General features: G+C 39.9%; 1 protein-coding gene across 35 annotated transcripts in view; it reads right to left on the bottom strand.

Moving 5' to 3' along the window:
• UNC79 (unc-79 subunit of NALCN channel complex) overlaps positions 1-17,892 on the bottom strand; it is a 261,559-nt gene that overhangs the window by 62,478 nt on the left and 181,189 nt on the right. For 18 of the 35 annotated variants that reach the window (XM_084970070.1, XM_084970074.1, XM_021099632.2 and 15 more), the window contains 5 exons: positions 16,437-17,651; positions 11,442-11,549; positions 7,668-7,784; positions 5,018-5,101; positions 1,797-1,899 (listed from right to left, as the gene is read on the bottom strand). In XM_084970070.1, the coding sequence (XP_084826196.1) occupies positions 1,797-1,899; positions 5,018-5,101; positions 7,668-7,784; positions 11,442-11,549; positions 16,437-17,651 (1,627 nt within the window). Of the gene's footprint in view, positions 1-1,796; positions 1,900-5,017; positions 5,102-7,113; positions 7,189-7,667; positions 7,785-11,441; positions 11,550-16,436; positions 17,652-17,892 lie in introns of those variants that run through there. The other 17 variants (XM_084970072.1, XM_084970075.1, XM_084970063.1 and 14 more) reach the window with 3 other exon arrangements.

Raw genomic sequence — 17,892 nt, 5'->3', positions numbered from 1 at the left:
AAAAACACAATAGCTTCTGCTCTTAAGTAACTTCCAACTTACTGCTCTTTGCAGTATCTAATGTACGTTCAATTTACTTCATCTTAGCCCAAGCCAAAGCTCTTCTTTTCAACTGCAGTTGGGCAGCTTTATAAAGCGAGGTCTACCAGGAAAAGCAAAGGTCACTACTGTGACCTTTCCATCTGAAAACTACCTAATACACATAGATATCATCCCTTACCAATTGACTTCTGTTAGAATAGAGGATTCACATTTGTAACTAGAAAAGAAGGTGAATGGAGTACACACAAAGGCAACCAGGAAGATAACCGGGAAAGATTGAGACTTGGAGGAGGACACAATGGGGAAATTATACCAAAGAAGGAGTTATGAAGAGCCCTCCACAAGCGACTAGGTGCTTCCCATGTGGACACTGTAAGGCAGCTGTTCAACTCAGGCCCTTCAGTTCTTCAGGAACGAGGGCCAGCTGTGGCCAGCCGCCTCCACCTCGCCTTCCTCTCCCTCTATCACAAGCCTACTCAGTTTGTCACTTGAGTCACCTTTACCAGGAAGCCTCCTTGGCCCAAGGCATCTCTCCAAACTTGAAATCCTACATGTCTCATTTTCTGTCAAACTCACCAAACAGCATTTGTGTGCCAGGCAATGTTTAGGGAGCTTAGAGTATAAAATCCGGAAGGAAGGGTCCCAGTCCCTAAGAAGCTCACACGCTATCACACAACATGTATGTGTGAACAGCTAAACAACTAAACTACAATATGGTAAGTGGTAGAACAGAGAGCTGTATCAAATAGTATGGCAACTTGGAGAATGGCATGATGCTTTCTGCCTTGTGAAATAGGGAAACTTCGCCTTAAGCTGGGTCTTGATGAATGAATATGAGTTCACCAGGCGGAGAAAGTACAGAGAAGGGCACCTGTGATCACAGAGAAGAGAATACATCAAGTGTGCTCTGGAAATGGTGAGGGGGCTGAGGAGGCAGTTCCTGGTGGGGAGTGGTTAAGGCCATGCTTTCACAACCTAAAGGGCCTTTCTCTACTAAGCTAAAGCATTTGGACTTCATCCCACAAGAAATCTGGGATACTGAAGGCTGGCAAACTGAAAGGCAACATAACCAACTTGAGATTCAGAGAAGAGATTCAGAGAAGAGATTCTGCTAGCAGGATGGAAATAAGAATCAAGTCTCAAACTTAGTCCCTCTCAAACAACTTGAAGCTTCAAGGAGTTCCCATCATGGTGCAGTGGTTAACAAATCCGACTAGGAACCATGAGGTTGCAGGTTCGGTCCCTGCCCTTGCTCAGCAGGTTAACGATCCGGTGTTGCCGTGAGCTGTGGTGTAGGTTGCAGACGCTGTGGCTCTGGCGTAGGCTGGCGGCTACAGCTCCGATTCGACCCCTAGCCTGGGAACTTCCATATGCCGCGGGAGCGGCCGAAGAAATTGCAAAAAGACAAAAAAAAAAAAACCCCAAAAAACAAAAACAAAAACAAAAAACAACTTGAAGCTTCTGAATGAGGGATTTTATTTGTGTTAAATTTTTGCTAGGAATAATCAGGAAGAGGGTATTAATTGCATTTGTCCAAATTAAAAAAGAAAAATGCCTTGGCATAAATGAAAGCTGACTATATGATACTGCATGTCTAAAATAGCAAATGCATACCAACACTTAAGGCTACAGCCATTCAAAGAACCAATTATGCCTTAAAAGCACAGCAAGTCTCCTCTGATATTTCCTCACAACCCACAGTGAGCAACTCTCAAATTCTGACAACTTAGTGAAGAAAATAACTGCGAGCTTACTTGTCTGTCATCACCGTCGGCTGCTCATCTGTGAATTCTTCGGGGGCTGGCACAAACATACTCACGATGCTGGGTGCTGACAGCAGGCTGGATTTCGTGGCGCCTGGGCAAGAAGCAAAGAGACAACTGGTGAATAAATGTCTGTTTCTGGGGGCCAGGGAAAGTCCCTTTCTCTTCTTTTTATAAATCCTCTAAAGATCACATTCACAGGGAAGTGACAGGGACAGCCCAGTTGCATTGTGAAAAACCGTCAAGAGTGAAATGAATTCAAGAAAGACTGTGATTTGTTTCTGCTTGTATCATTTAAAGAGCTAGACTCCTATGGTTCCCTTTGCTTCTTGACTTTGAAAACATCAGAAAGTTCAGGTGTGTCAATAAGGTCCTAAGCTAGAGATGACAATAGGGGAGGGGAATCTATTCAAGGGTACCCTTAAATGAGTTACAGCCCTTAATCGGTAGGCTTAGATGGACGCTGCTCATACAGCATTACATTTCTAAAATCACAGATGCATCCAACACTAAAATATTACCTATTTGGAAAGGGAATAAGGTCCTAGATCTCTATACACCTATGCAAGAGGAGAAGTTTGAGCTAAGAAATATCAGGACAAGAGGAGTTCCCGTCGTGGCTCAGCAGAAACGAATCTGACTACTATCTGTGAGGATACGGTTCTGATCCCTAGCCTTGCTCAGTGGGTTAAAGATCCAGCATTGCCATGAACTGTGGTGTAGTTTGCAGACGTGGCTCAGATCTGGCGTTGCTGTAGCATAGGCCAGCAGCTGCAGCTCTGAATTCCACCCCTAGCCTGGGAACTTCCATATGCCGCAGGTGCAGCCCTAAAAGATAAAAAATGAAATATCAGGACAGTTTTCTACTGTGGAAATTAATATCATAAATCCAAAAGCAAAAGACTTCATTTTCGAACTAAAATCTTTATGAATGAAATATGAAGTTTTTTGAATGAACCATCCCATGACTTCAGCCAGTTGATACCATAGAATTTAGAGCTTTGGGTTTTGATGCCTTCAAAGAAATCTGAGGCAGAAATCCAGTGCTCTAGTGATGAATCAATCTGGAGTCCCAGAAACTGTTCTCCATTAAGAAAACCAGAGTTTTTTTTGTGGTTCAGCGGGTTAAAAACCTGACATAGTGTCTGTGAGGATGCACGTTCGATCCCTGGCTTCACTCAGTAGGTTAAGGATCTGACGTTGCCACAAGCTGTGGCATAGGTCACAGATACAGCTCGGATTCAGCATTGATGTGGCTGTGGCGTAGACCTGCAGCTGTAGCTCCAATTGAATCTCTAGCCTGGGAACTTCCATATGTTGCAGGCATGGCTGTAAAGAGAAAAGGAGAAAGAAAACCACCAGTGCTGGACAGATTCTCCAGGAGCTATGAAAATAAGGCACTCCAAGAAGAATCCCAAAGTGACAATTCAGAATAATGCCATGTTCTACAGAATAATAACTGACACTCTCAGTTCTTCAAACAGGAAAGAAAAACCCAATGGTCATTACAGAATCTGTTTTTCATTAAGTAACTAGTAATTTGAAAACTAGTAACTAGTAACTTTACTAACTAGTAAAACAAAACTGCACCATCTTTCCTTAAATAGGAAAAAAACAATGATTCAGAGAATTGATTTTCTAAAGGAATCAATATAAAAATTTTAGAAATCTAGCCAAGTGGGCAATGTGTTTCAATCTGAGGGAAAATAAAATGGTACTGAAGCCTTCGAAGAGTCAAGATGCTTCCATACTGTACAGACTCCCTTGTATGATCAAAGGCCACAAAATCTGTTTATAAGGAGACCTTCAGAATCAAATGACAAAGTAAATTATTGAAAGTATCTTCCTGTCGCTTCCTCAGATCCCAAATGGGAATCCGGATTTTACTACTACATTTATCAGCTCTCTCTGAGATAAATCTGTTTCCTATGTGCATCCAATTATATCATTAACAAAGATCTCCAGTTTCATAAAGATGATGATTTGAATGGAAATAACATACTTATTACAACAAAAGTACAGATCAGTTAATAATAAAAAAGGCAAGAGCTGGGCCAAGATAAAAGAAGACATGATTAACTATTAAGTAGTAAGATAAACAGCATGAAGTTGCTTCAAGAAACCACAACACAGGAGTTCCCATTGTGGCTCAGCGGTAACGAACCTGACTAGTATCCATGAATACTATCCCTGCCTTGCTCTGTGGGTTAAGGATCTGGCATTGCCATGAGCTGTGGTGTAGGTTGCTGACATGGTTTGTATCCCATGTTGCTATGGCTGTGGTGTAGGCCAGCAGCTGTAGCTCCAATTCGACCCCTGGCTTGGAAACTCCCATATGCCGCAGGTGTGGCCCTTTGAAAAAAAAAAGAAGAAGAAGAAGAGGAAAGAAAGCACAGCACAGAAAGTTTAAATCCAGTACTCCACATTTCTTGAACACTGATACACCATTTCTGCCAGATGCCAAAATATCTATGGTAAAAGTGGAAAAAACTCAGCCCATAAGATACATAATGATATATAGAGAGTCTTAGTAGAAATATAAGAAGTTTATTTTTTAAAAACCAACAACTCTGAGCATTTCTACAGCTGTAGCATTAGTCTCAGCTACAGCTCAGATTCAGTCCTTGGCCCAAGAACTTCCATATGCCACAGGAGCGGCCAAAAAACAAATACATATTTTGATTATCTTAGCATAGGTTTATTCTCAGCTTGCTCCTATGGTCAGCATAAAGTCAAGTGTATATTTTGTTCAATTCCAGATAGCTAAAAAGAAGCTACTCATCTAAGATCTCAGTAATCAAGAGGGAACACAAATAACCTGGACCATTCTCAGAGAAGTAGATATGGATGATGTGGAAAACTGATACATATTAGGAGGAATACCAAAGGCTCTGAGAATGTGTGGTCCAAATGTTTTATGAGGAAATAAGCAATGGGTGGCATTTTAAAATACCTAAAAAATTATGTGCAAGAGTCTAGGCTTATTGTGTGTGGCCCCAAGGGTTAAAAATTCACTATAAGGAAGACATTTTTGTCAGCCACATTCAAAGACAGAGTCATACATTCCTGGCTCCTGGAGATGTTTGAGCCAAAGTTGGAGCCACTTCATGGAGCTGCTGAAGAAGAGATTTCAGCACCTGCTGGGTGACCAGATGATTGACACATAAAATTTCTTTCACTCTTACAATCTGAGATTCTGCTGTTCAGCTCACCTCTCATTCTCAACGGCTGTCCCTCCAGGTCAGGGTTTAGGCACGTTGGCACATTACATTGGCGCTTCCCAGGCTGTACCTGTTCTGTGGATAAATAGAACATTTCAGTCTTCAATGTGGTCAATTGCTCGCAATTCAAAATACAAAGAATTTAACTAGTAATCTCTTGGGGCCATTTTTTGGTCATTATGATTATTGACTATTAACATTTATAGGAAACATCCTAGATTTTAAGGTAGGAGTGCTTAGTGTTTCACTACAAACCTGCCGTTCATATGTATTAAATGCAACTGAAAGCAGGAGAGCATCTAAAACTATCCCGCAAGGTCCAGATTCTCTAATCCCTCCCCCTCACCAAAAAAGCTCAAATCCCATATCTCTTGATATGAAATGGGAAAAAAATGAAAGGCTAATGTCACAGCCATGAAAACAATGTTTTATGGAAATCAGTAAATACATAAGTGATCATCTGGGGCAATGACCAGATAGATCACACAGAAAACATGTGGAACTGGTAGCAAGGAAATGACAGGCATCTGACTGAGGGCTGAGGAACAAGAATAAGGGGACAGGGGCAGAAATGGAGGAGTATTTGTTTCAGATGAAAGATGAGGCAAAGAAGCAAGCCATCAGATGTGCATGGGTGGAGAAGAGGCAGGTGTTCTGTGAACGAGCAGGTGCATGCTGAGGTGAGTCGATCATGACCCATGCTTTAGGCTGCCTTTCTCAGTGTGTCTAATGACCAGATGTGTTTTTTTGGAAACTAGCAAGTCACTGAATCAGCATATGTGGCATAAATTGACATGCCACCTAACATTCAACTACACACTCATCGACTCTCCTCTCATCTTAGATGTGGGGAGAACTGTTTATGGCACTAATAAAAACAAGAATATTGAGATGAAGCTCTAATAGGACTTGGTGACTACTGAACCAACTGGAGGATGGAAAACAAGCCCAGAAAAATTCAGATGAAATAAGTTCAGACAGCATGTAAATGGCAAGTATTAAATGAGAAACCAGAGTGACATGAACAAGGCTGAAGTTTGGTTGAAGAGTGAAAAATTCAGTTAAATGGGTTATTTGGCATCATGTAGATTTTTTAAATTAAAATTTGGATTAGAAATTGAGATCTATTTGCCTTATAAATCCACAGTCAATCAAACTAGATTGTAATTATAGTCGGAATCTAAAATAGTTAGCTTTAGCTGAGTTACTTGCTACAGAAAACAGTAGCATGATAAAATAACCTGCAGAGCCCCCAGGTTAATCTAACAAAAGATGGGCATTTAATTATCAGAGAACAAACCTAACAAGAGCTTCCCTTCTTGGTTCCTTATACAGCATCATCTCAGTAAAGAGTGAAACAGAGTCCTCTTTGGTGTGGACAAAAAGGCTTCACCCCAACCCAGTAAACTCTCAACGCTGGTTATCCATTGTCTTTCTCCTTGTCTGCCTTGCCTGTTGGCTTTTGGCCATTTCATTATTCACTACCACTAATCATTAAAAAGAAAATAAAACACTAAACCTTTAAAATCCTAAGGCCCTTATAAAGGCCAGGAGAGTTGAAACTATCTGCTAAATATAAGATTGGGTGTGGTGTGTAGGATTTGGTTATCTAGATAAGATCTCTGTCTTTGTCTTTTGAAGAGTAGTGAGGAGAAGTAAGATGGGATATATGTAAATATTACAGTTACGAAAAATTAAAAATATTTCAATATTTTGGTTTTGTGGACATCATAATTCCTGGTCATAAGGAAGGCTATTAAAATAATTTCATATAACTAGAACCAGAAAGTACTAAGATATGAAAACAGTCCTATTCAAGTGTTGGCTTCCAGAGCCAATAACAGTACTAAACTCTGATGTTTTAACAGTGCATGCATCTTGCAAAAAGCTTTCACATATATATTCTTGTAATCAAATGACCCATTTAATTAAAAAAGAAAAAAAGAAAGGCAGGCACTCAAAAGAGCAGAGTTGCGGCAGTACTACTGGTTTGAGAAAGTAGTACATGTGCACAATGTGGCAACAAAGTTTAGAAAATGCAGAGTGATCATGTTTAAAATAGACATGTCATGGCAGTCAATTCTTACTTTAAAATTGAGGTTAGATGCAGTTCCATCGTATGAGCATGAGGGTGTGCAGCTGCAACCTGGTGACCCTGCTGACTAAAACACAGAGCTCATATTCCCAAACCTACCGGCAGATCATGACGTCACTAGGCTGACATTTGTTATTGCTATATTATTACTATTAATAGTCCCTTATTTTTGGTACTCCATAGTTTATAAAAACAATATTGATAATCTGATGGTTTTTTTTTTTAATTTGCATTGTGAAACCATAGGTCCATTCCCTCCCTTATGCATTTATATCATTTAACCCCCAAATAGATAACCTAACATCTGGAATCTGGGTCTTAGAGGGGAAAAAAAAAGAGTTGGGCCAGCCTAGTTGGGAGAGCAAGTGGCTCTAGAACACTTGGAAATTTTAAATAGACTTAGTAATTACCTTAGGTTTTTAAAAAATTGTTTGAACCACAGACTACAAGAGAAAATCTATTCCTTAACAAGGAAGCAGAGGGGACACAGAAAAAGTGGCATTAGCTAATCTGAGAGGTAAAACAAGAAGAAAAAGCTTGACCCACCAGTGTCCCAGTTGCTGATGTTATGGGGGGCGCTAGACTGATGTTCCAGCTGTCGCTTCATTAACTGGCTCATTGTCAGAGCTCCCAGGGATCCCCTTTTCATCTGCCTATACTGAGCTATATGGAGGAAATTAGGAGATGATTACTAGGGGGAATAAATTTGCACAGCACACACAGGCTCTACACATCCATATAGAATCTTAATCGAATTTTCATTGGCTATTCATAATTGTCTAGTAAATTGTAGGCTCCTGTCCAGATGAAAAACTAAGGCACTGTGCTATTTCTGGTGACTTTCTTGACTCAAAGAAAGAAACAGTGCTTATGATCACTTGTCTGTAGCCTGTAAATATTTACCCCAGTTATTACAGTATGGTATTCTCGTTTACTTTTTAATTTATATAGTCTGCCTTGTTCCAAAAGGGATTCAAGACAGATACTACTACTTTAATTTACAGCTTAACTTTCTGAAATGGAGCTTGTACATACATAGTTTCAATCCCATTATAACCCCCTGAAGTCTCCTTGCATGTGTGTGTGTTTGCATATGTACATGTATACTTCAGAATAGGATGACACATATCAACCCCAATTTTTAGAGAAAAATTGAAGCAAACAAAATTATGTTACTTGGAACCAACCAGAAAATGAGGTGGTTGTAAAATCAAAACATGTTGACTCCAAGGCCAATGCTGTTTTTAATCTCTGTATGAGCCTCTGCGTACTGTTTGAAAAATGTGACTCTAATAACGTCCCACATCTTTGTTCTAAAAACTAGTGGTAGCATTTTAATCTTGCAATTAGGCATTGACAAATATCCCACAATTGCTACATCGAGTTATAAGCATTTTCAAACTGGAAAATCAATGAGAAACACTTCTGTCAACAGACTGCTGAACGAGAAAGCAACCTGCCTCCTACCCTACTCTTCCTCTTCAAGGGTCCCACCAACCCTGCCACCAGCCCTGTGAGAAAGAAAGAGCATCGCTGACAGGCCTTTTCTACGTGATCCCAAACAACTTGTGGTTATTCACTCTCCTATAAGGACAGTTTCAGAAAGTGAAGCTCAGAAATACATGGCCTAGAAAAGGGGAGGGCGGAAACCAGGATGTATGGCCTCAGAAAGCCTTAAATGTTATACCCAGGCTTCCCAATCATGGTACCCAAGGCAACAACTTGGTGTGATGTGAAATCAGTTATAACATTATTTTTAATGTAATTAGCATGCTGTTTGATTCATGGTGGTCATAGCATGTTTAGCTGCAAAATAACCAGCTGGTAAACTGAGCAAAAGAGAGGGATGATGGGAATTTTTGTGTTTTGGAGTCCATGTTAACTGAATTCATGGAAATGACTATGCAAACTAATACAGAAAATCTGATTCTTATGGTTGGTTGGTAAATTTTACAATTCCATGGTTCACTTGGAAGTGCAGCTTCACGTAAAATTCAAAAGCAGAAATCTTTTAGAAATTTTAATATCAGATAAAATTCAAAAGCTTAAGTCTTTTAGAAGATTTAACAAATTTAAAAATTATCATCTATCAGACAAAATCAAAGAAAAATTTAAAACCTGTAGCGATCAAATAATTTCTCCAATCCTCCATTTATTTTTGGTCTGTTTATTTGGTTTTAGCTGCACCCACGGCATGCACAAGTTCCCAGGCCAAGGATCAGATGTGAGCCACAGCAGTGACAACACTGGATCCTTAACCCACTGTGCCACCAGGGAACTCCTCATTTGTTTTTAAAGGCAGCAGAATTCAGTGAGAGTAAAAGTCCTTAATGTTTAGCTTAGTATGTAAAGCACCTGGCATTAGGCCTCCAAGAACACACCTCTAAGAGCCATTCAAGCCATGCTTTTAATGGGGAGGGATCAAATGATGCACCTTATGCTAAATCCCAAAGGGCAGATTCAGTCATGCCTTTGGGGTCATGATTCACTTGATACATTTATTTTATGATACATTCAGCTAGCACTGAAATCATACTGACTTAGTCATTCCATCTCAAATTAATACCCAACTTGGAATTCTAACTATAATTCACTATAATTTTTTTTTTAGGGCTGCCTCTGCAGCATGTGGAGTTTCCTAGGCTAAGGGTTGAGTCAAAGCTGCAGCCGCTGGCCTATGCCACAGCCACAGTAATGCAAGATCCAAGCCAAGTTTGCAACACCACAGCTCATGGCAATGCCAGATCCTTAACCACTGCGCAAACCTTCGTCCTCATGGATACTAGTCAGATTCGCCTCCACTGAGCCATGATGGGAACTCCCCACTATAATTTTTTTTAAGATGATTTAGGAAGAGAAGATAAGTTTTCATGATTTTAGCATGTGGACTTAAAAATGGGCATTTTATCATGTTATTAAACAGATATTTTATGATAAAAGAACCATTAGGTTCAGAACCATTCATTCTTCTTTGCAACCAAAAGGGCAAATAAGTGGTATTTGGAAACACTTTCTTAGAATTTCTGTAATTTCTATTATAACTGAATTTGAATTGCTCTAAGGCAAGGCAGTGTAGTATACTAAAAAACATCATGAGCTTGAAAATCAGACAGACCTCGCATCAATTCCTATCTCTATCGCTTAATAGCTACATGACTTTAGACAAGTCAGTCAGCCTCTCTTGTTTCCTAGTCTATAAAACCAGGTCAGTTATATCTGCCATGCAGTGCTGACACAAGGATTTAATAACAATGTGTAAACCATTTAGCGCAGTGCCTGGAACATGGTAAGTGTCAAATAATTGGTAGCTATTATTAGTACTATTATGTCTGTAACTGCCTGTAGAACAAGGGGTGTCTTTTTTATTCACATGCCAAGCACAGTTCCTAGCAGCCAGCAGACACTTAGTAAATAGTTGCTGAATGGATGAGCGCATGAATAAATGAATGATGAAGATGATGATGTTATTCCAAACTACCAGTCCAGCATTTAAGATCTTTATCTGGTTTTCAGGATCAACTTCATTTCAAAAGCTGGTCAAATGAAAATTTACTAGCTCTTGAGGCACCGTCCTTATGGAACACAAAATATACCAGCACATAGGACCAGGGTTTGCAGAAGCTGCACCTCTGTTTATATTTCTGATTCCTGCTTAGAACTGTCCATGCTAAAGTCTCTTGATTGATTCTACCCAGCCAGGCGGACAACCTAATTTTCACCTCAGTGGAACTCAAACACCTCATGAACAAAATCTAGGACCCAGCAACAGAAGGCGGTTTCAAAATAGTTGTGTCCTAGAGATTCTGTAAAATTTCATGCCATTTTAATTTTCCGATCCGTAAAATTCAGTCATGACTTGGGGATCAGGATATATCTGATACATTTATTTGATGATAACCTAGATAAAATTTTTATCAATCATGGAAGTGATTCAACTTAAAGGCATTTCATGTAAAATTCTGTCACAGACAATATTTTTCACTTGTCCCAAAAGCAGTTTCATGTTGTGTGTTTATGCCAGTCATATATAGTTCTGATTTTCTTGAATTATGAAACATAGTGATTATTCCTAAACAAATTATGATTCTTGGCCTATTAGTAACCATACTGACTTATCAAACCCTTGAGACGCTGACAAAAGTGGGCCTATACCTCTGGGTCTCTGAGAATATACAGAATGGTATCACCCAGAAAGTTAACACAACATTAAAAAAAGAAAAAACAAAATAAAACACCAAGAGTGTGAAAATTGAAAACAATGCAGCAGATAGTGTTCCACAATCATTGTACAGGTGAAGTGATCACTAAAGGAAATCTTACTTGATATTGAGGAATGGCTACTTGTTTCTGGCACACCTGCTTCTAATGTAGGGGCAGATGAGGATTCTCGTGGCATTTCCAAAGTTGAAAGTCCTTTAGTAGCAGGATCTACAAACAGAAATGTTATTTAAAACTTGAGACATTGATTAAAAGAAAGTTTAAGAAATTTTTCTGCATGTTTTTCCCTCTTGCTCAGTACTCCCATTCAAACCATTATATACTTTCTGGCCCTACTGATTACTTTAATGGAACTACACATACACTGGTTTCAAACTTCCATGGAGAGCTGCTTCCACACTGCACTCTGCATGTGTACACATGCCCCTCAGAGATTCACAGCACAACTGCAAAGCTAGGAGCTCACATCCCATATCTTTGCACCTTTCCAGAGCTGAATTTCTTTTCAGCTAATACCTAAGGACATTGACAGTTGATCCACTTTCATCATTCCACCACTCCCTCTTTGACTGGCAGTTTCCTACTCATCATTTACCTCTCAATTTATACAGACAATTTCTCCTCCAGATTCCCCACCCCCAAATCCAAACAAAAAACTGGGTCATGTGACCCTCTTATGTAATCCCAGAGTACCCTATCCTAACCTTTACCAAAATTAACGCACTATAATGTAACTGTCTATTTATTTGTCTATAACCTTTGCTAAGCCATAAGTAATTTACGATCAGGGACTGTACCTAACTTGGAATAATTACTTACTGACCACTCAGATTTTCTGTTTTCTTAGTTGAGCAAGAGACAGAGTCTATCATTTGCGTCTATGTTGACAGAGGTATCTAAGATGAAATATTTTCTGCATATAATATTATTAATTTAGCAATAGTGGGAAACAAGCTGTCCCACATTATTCTAGGTAAAGATTATCCTTTAAAGCCTTTTGAAAAGTTTAATTGTTTACCATGGCAAACCCCCTGAAATTCTTTATAAACCTCCTTGCCATCTTAAGCAGTGCTATATATTGGACTCAGTGAGCAGCCTGGAATTACCGCTGTGGGCTTCCATGATTATAACATGGCTTCAGGCTCTTAAGCTTCATGATATCTCTGTGTCCTCCTTTTCATATTATCAATTGTTTTTTTCCTCACCACAGAACAAGTCACCATACATACATACAATGTAAGTATGAAGATGCTATCCTGTTATTGGGTGATTATTAAACTTATTGAACTGTCAGAAATAACAGTAAAATAGATACTAGATGAGAGCCTTTAAGCATTGATTTTGGAACATCTTTTTTTTAATTTAATTTAATTTAGTAGTCGAGGCCATTGGTGACCTTGACAATTGAAGTTCAGCTAAACTGGAAGCTTTATGAGAAGGATGAATTCTTTTTAGAAAGAATAGTATGGGAGAAAATTGAACATAGTGATCATATAGATAACTCTTTAAAAAATCATGCCAAGTGAAATAAACCAGGCAGAGAAAAACAAATACTATATGATTTCATTTATATGTGGATTCTTTTTTAAATTGAAGTATTGTTGATTTACATGTTTGTTAATTTCTGCTGTACAGAAAAGTGATTCAGTTATATATATGTATATATATAACACACACACTCATTTTAAAGTACTCTTTTCCATTATGGTTTATCATAGGATGCTGAATATAATTCTCTGTGCAATACAGCTGGATAGTTTATCCCCTCCATGTATAATATCTTACATCTGCCAACCTCAATCTTCCACACCATCCCTCCCCCAACTCCCTCACATTTTGGCAACCACAAGTTTATTCTCCTGAGTCTGTTCCTGTTTCATAGATAGGTTCATTTGTGTCATACTTTAGATTTTGATTCTTAAAAACAAAACAGAAGCTGATACATACATAGAAGAAACTGGTGGTTGCCGGCGAGGAGCAGGTAGAGGGATGAACAAAATAGGTAAAGAGGATTAAGAGGCATAAACTTTCAGTTATAGGAGTTCCCATTGTGGCTCAGGGGTAACGAACCCGACTAGTATGCATGAGGATGTGGGTTCAATCACTGGCCTCGCTCAGGGGGTCAGGAATCGGCATTGCCATGAGCCATGGTGTAGGTTGCAGGCATGGCCCAGATCCTGCATTGCTGTGGCTGTGGTGTAGGCTGGCAGCTGCAACTCTAATTTGACCACTAGCCTGGGAACTTCCATATGCCACAGGTATGGCCCTGGGGGGGAAAAAAGTTTGGGGAAAAGAAAGTAGCTATGAAATAGTAACTTAGGAGAATGGAATGTGAATGGACCAGGGAAATAAGATTGCCAGGTAGCTTTAAGGACCCAGGTGAGGTTCATGTTCATGAATTTGAAATAAGACCAGTCAATATTGTTATGTGTTTTTATCCAGTCACACTTATCTGATAGGTATAGGAGCTGGTAGATGGAAAGGTAGATTTGATGAGGGCTCTGTTTAATGAAGCGAGTCTGAAAAAGCCAAGGTCAGGAATGATGTAGGTAGGGAGGGATTATAATGAGTGACTTGTGTAAAAACGAGAAGACATGAAGTAAGAGAGCAACAGTGAAAGGCAATAGAATCAATACAGTGCTATCCAGAGAGAAGGGAAATGGTAATAGAGAATGGGAGACACTGGATTGACATCATGGAAAGGCTGCAGTTATTGATAATAACAAGGTCTATGATATGATCATGGGATTGAGTAATTGAGCTATGGTGGAAGATTTAAAAAAAAAAAACTCTGGAAAAGATGAATTCAAGGAACTGGGAAGCCAGAGTGTCAGAAGAGTCATCTGTACTAATATTGAAATCAATAGGAATTCAGAAGAATAATTTAGGAAGGAGTAAAAAGAGCCGGGAACTATATAATTGTGAATAAGTAAGAAAGTATTTATTGACAATGCTAATAAATAATGTGAGATTCAGAGCTGGGTGTCTTTAGAGACAAGGTGGGAATAGTCTGAAGGGGGAAATGATGAACAAAGAAGATGCTCACCCCCTCACCTTAGCCCAAGCATCCTTGGAAGAGAGCTGGGCTTCCTTTAGTCTAAAAAGGTAAGGGAAGCAGAGGAGAGGCCATACAAGGGACTGTTTTCATGAAGGGCTAGGAATTTCTGATTGTGGGAAAACTTGAGGATTTGGGATAAGGTGGGAGAAAGATTCTAGACAGAAGATGTGCAAGGCCTTATGGAGATTAGAGGGAGAGTGATGAGGGTGATCTGGGGCTTCCTGCAGAGACTGACATGAACAGAGGAAAAGTATACAAAGCCATTAGACCTGGTAGACTCAGGGCAATGAGCAGTGGCAATGAGAAAGTGGAAGGATTAGAAAGTAGCAGATGTCTGGGCCTCCCTTGACTCCATCTGGGAAGTACTCTGAACACATGGATCCAACACCCAGCAAAGAAGGGTAGATCTCTGTGTCTGCAGCAGACAGAACACTTTAAGGATATAAAATTATTATGACACTATAACATATAAAAATGTTAAATACATGTCATAATTGTCAGATGCTTCCCTTCCTTCTTGTTCTTTTAAAAAATTACTAATATAAAACCAGTCTCCTCCCTGGTAGCCTGGGAAACAACTGGACATAAGGATGAATAAAGAAGGCAGCATACAGACACACAAAAAATATATACTACAACCTATATATCATATATACCCACCCTCTAGACCTCATATAATTTATTATATACCCACCCAATAGACCTTATTATGGTCTCTGATATACATACTCATAGACCTCTATAGTTTCTAGGTCAGTGCTTTTCCTCTATCTATACACAACAATTTTCTTGGCTCCAGATAATAAAAGGTGTCCCAGTTTCCCTGGAAACCTTCTTAAACCTTCTTGTAATTACCAGAATCTTTTTCTTACCCCTGGAAGGCTGGAGCATGACCCTTTCTAAATACCTTAATGTTCATTCAATAGATTTTTACAGAGAAACTTTGAGGTACACAGCATGTCCTGTGAACTGGAGAACAGCAGGAACCCTCAGGAGATGCACAGGGAAAATAAAAGGGCTGAGCCTGTTCTAGGAGTTGCTTTTGTGGTAGAGTAGGGGATGGTGCTACTGCCTGGCTGTGTGACCTGGGGCAAGGCACGTCACCTCCTCAGAGTGTCAGTGTCCTCTTGCAGAAAATGAGGGGCTATACTAGAAGGCCCCAAGATTTTTGCCAGTTCTCAATGTTCTATAGTCTGTGAATCTAATAAAATAATCATCCCAGGCTAATCCCCTTTTTTCTGAAGATTCACATTTTTTTTTCAAGATATGATCTGTGAGATGAAGAAACATTCTGATCAGTATTATGAGAATATAGCAGAGGATTGTGTTTTAGGATGAGGTGAACTATTGGTCTATCACATTTTTCAAGCTAATCTTTCTTAGAAACAGTGCCTTCAAGCAAACACAAGAAATGGCATTTGAGGCAAGAAATATTTGTGCTATGACAACTTCGCCATCAACTGGTGACTATGGATTCACATCTAGGTTGTCCCTGGGCTCTCTTTGGCTCCTAAGGGCACACAATTGTCTTCCAGACTGCTGGCACTGGGTTAGAATATGTAATCATATGATTATGCAATCAATTCTTAATCATCCCAAGCACTCTTTGCTTAATTTTAACCCTTCATGTTTGGTCCTCCTTTGGACTAGTATCATGATTCACAAAGTACAGAAGGACAAAAAAAAGAAAAAGAAAAGAGTTCAATTCATGACTTTTGCAGTTGGAGGAAAGCAAAAATGATATTTGGAATATCTTTATATGAATTAACTATTGCCTCTTATTGCCCAGGATGGTCAAGAATTGACTGTCGAGTTTAGAAACAACCAATACAGAAACATTTATGGAGCTGATAGAACCACATCTGAATCCAACACACTCCAGTAAGCAGGAAGGATTCAGAGTGATCATGAAGCAATTATAATGTCACTCCTTGACATTATAAGATTGAGAATCTGATGCCTATCAGTGCCAAGACCCTAACAAGTAAGATGCAGAAACTTGAACGTAAGGCTGGGAGAAAGAAGAGAGACGCGCTCACCTGGCTCTTTCTGATCTCCCAATTTGTCTAGAATGTTGAAGGAAATGTCGAGGTACTCCCTCTGGATAGCACTGACAGCAATCTTCCTCTGTTTCCTCTGCCTGGGCACAATCTGAATCTTAAATTCGGATTCCTCGGCTCCCTCCTCTTCTGCCTTCCTCTCGGGGTTCTGTTCTGTGTCTGATTCAGCACTGGTGTTGGGCTTCTCACTTTCCATTGGATTCTCAGAATCTTCAGGGACCTTGAGGAGGACAGTTTTTGTCCCCAAACTGGGCATCAGCCCACTGGGCTTCTCCTCCTCAGTGCTGGGCTCAGGGTTATCGTCTAGTGACCTCTCGGGGAGAGCAAATGACTTCTGAAGGAGGTCTCGTTTTTGTTTAAGCGTAAGCGGGCTGCCACAGGAAAACTCTTGCAGCTCTGACTTTGCCAATTCTTCAGAGTCTGTGGGGTCTTCCAGAGCTATGAGAGAGGAGTCCTTGTCACCTGCTGACTGGTTATTTCCTGAGTCCTTAGAAGAAAAGTCTTTGGAACAATCCTCCACACTTACTTGCACAAGGGGAGTTGTACTCAGACTGAGGACAGAGGGGTGGCTGGGGATGGAGAGAGAGGAGGCAGCGTTTTTACCAGAGGCACCATCGTTCCCCTGGTCCATGGTCTCCTCTTCATCACTCTCTACTATTCGGAGAGGGGGAAGAGGTTCAAACACAAGAGAGTCGCTGTCCGAGGTTGAGAGCATAGAGTGTTTTTCAGGCCCAGATGTTGAATCTGAGGACAAATCTATCAGATCTAAATCCTCTTTAGGAGCAGGCTTTACTGGAGAATCAACTTTCACCTCAAATGTCTCCATGCAGTTTAACCTAACTTCTGGTATTACAGGCCTTCGCATTTCTTGAAACCCTTCCATAGCTGGGTTCTCTGGGATTTCGGGATTGTCGGGTCTTGTAGCAGAATTCTGCCTAGAACGTCCATGGTCCTGCTGTCTTTGCATGATGTAAGCAGCTTGGGCGGGAGGCTTATCTATGTCACAACGGTCTATGCAGGACTTCCTGCGGTGCTCATCTAATGTAAACAAGAGGGAGTCTGCATTCCCTATATCAAGAGATTTTTGTTTTAAAGAGCGCAGCTTTTTTTTCTGAATGCTTTCTTCTCTCACACAGTGTAGAATGCTGTCTTGTAAAGCACCCGTTTCTCTATATTCAGCCAGTTCTATTTCACCTGATTGAAACAGAAAAAGCTAGTACTATTTACTTGGAGATTTCACCTTTCATTCCCCTCAGACTTGGGCATACAACTGGCATCAGTCATAATCACAATCCCAGCTTCACCAGAAGGTAATACTGACTTTCTGGCCAAGTTTTCATAAGATTCATTCTAAGTTCAAAAACCATAAGACTTTGGAATGAAAAAAACCCAAAATGGCAGTTTAAGATCTTATCTCCAAAATCAGGTGTTGGGA

This window comes from Sus scrofa, chromosome 7 (assembly GCF_054392235.1).
Source record: "Sus scrofa isolate SSC_HxYL_T2T_F1_AM1 chromosome 7, Sscrofa_HxYL_maternal_Yorkshire_Landrace_v2.0, whole genome shotgun sequence".
Classification (NCBI taxonomy): Eukaryota; Metazoa; Chordata; class Mammalia; order Artiodactyla; family Suidae; genus Sus; species Sus scrofa.
Note: the sequence above shows the minus strand (reverse complement) of the source record. Positions and strands in the feature narration are given on the sequence as shown.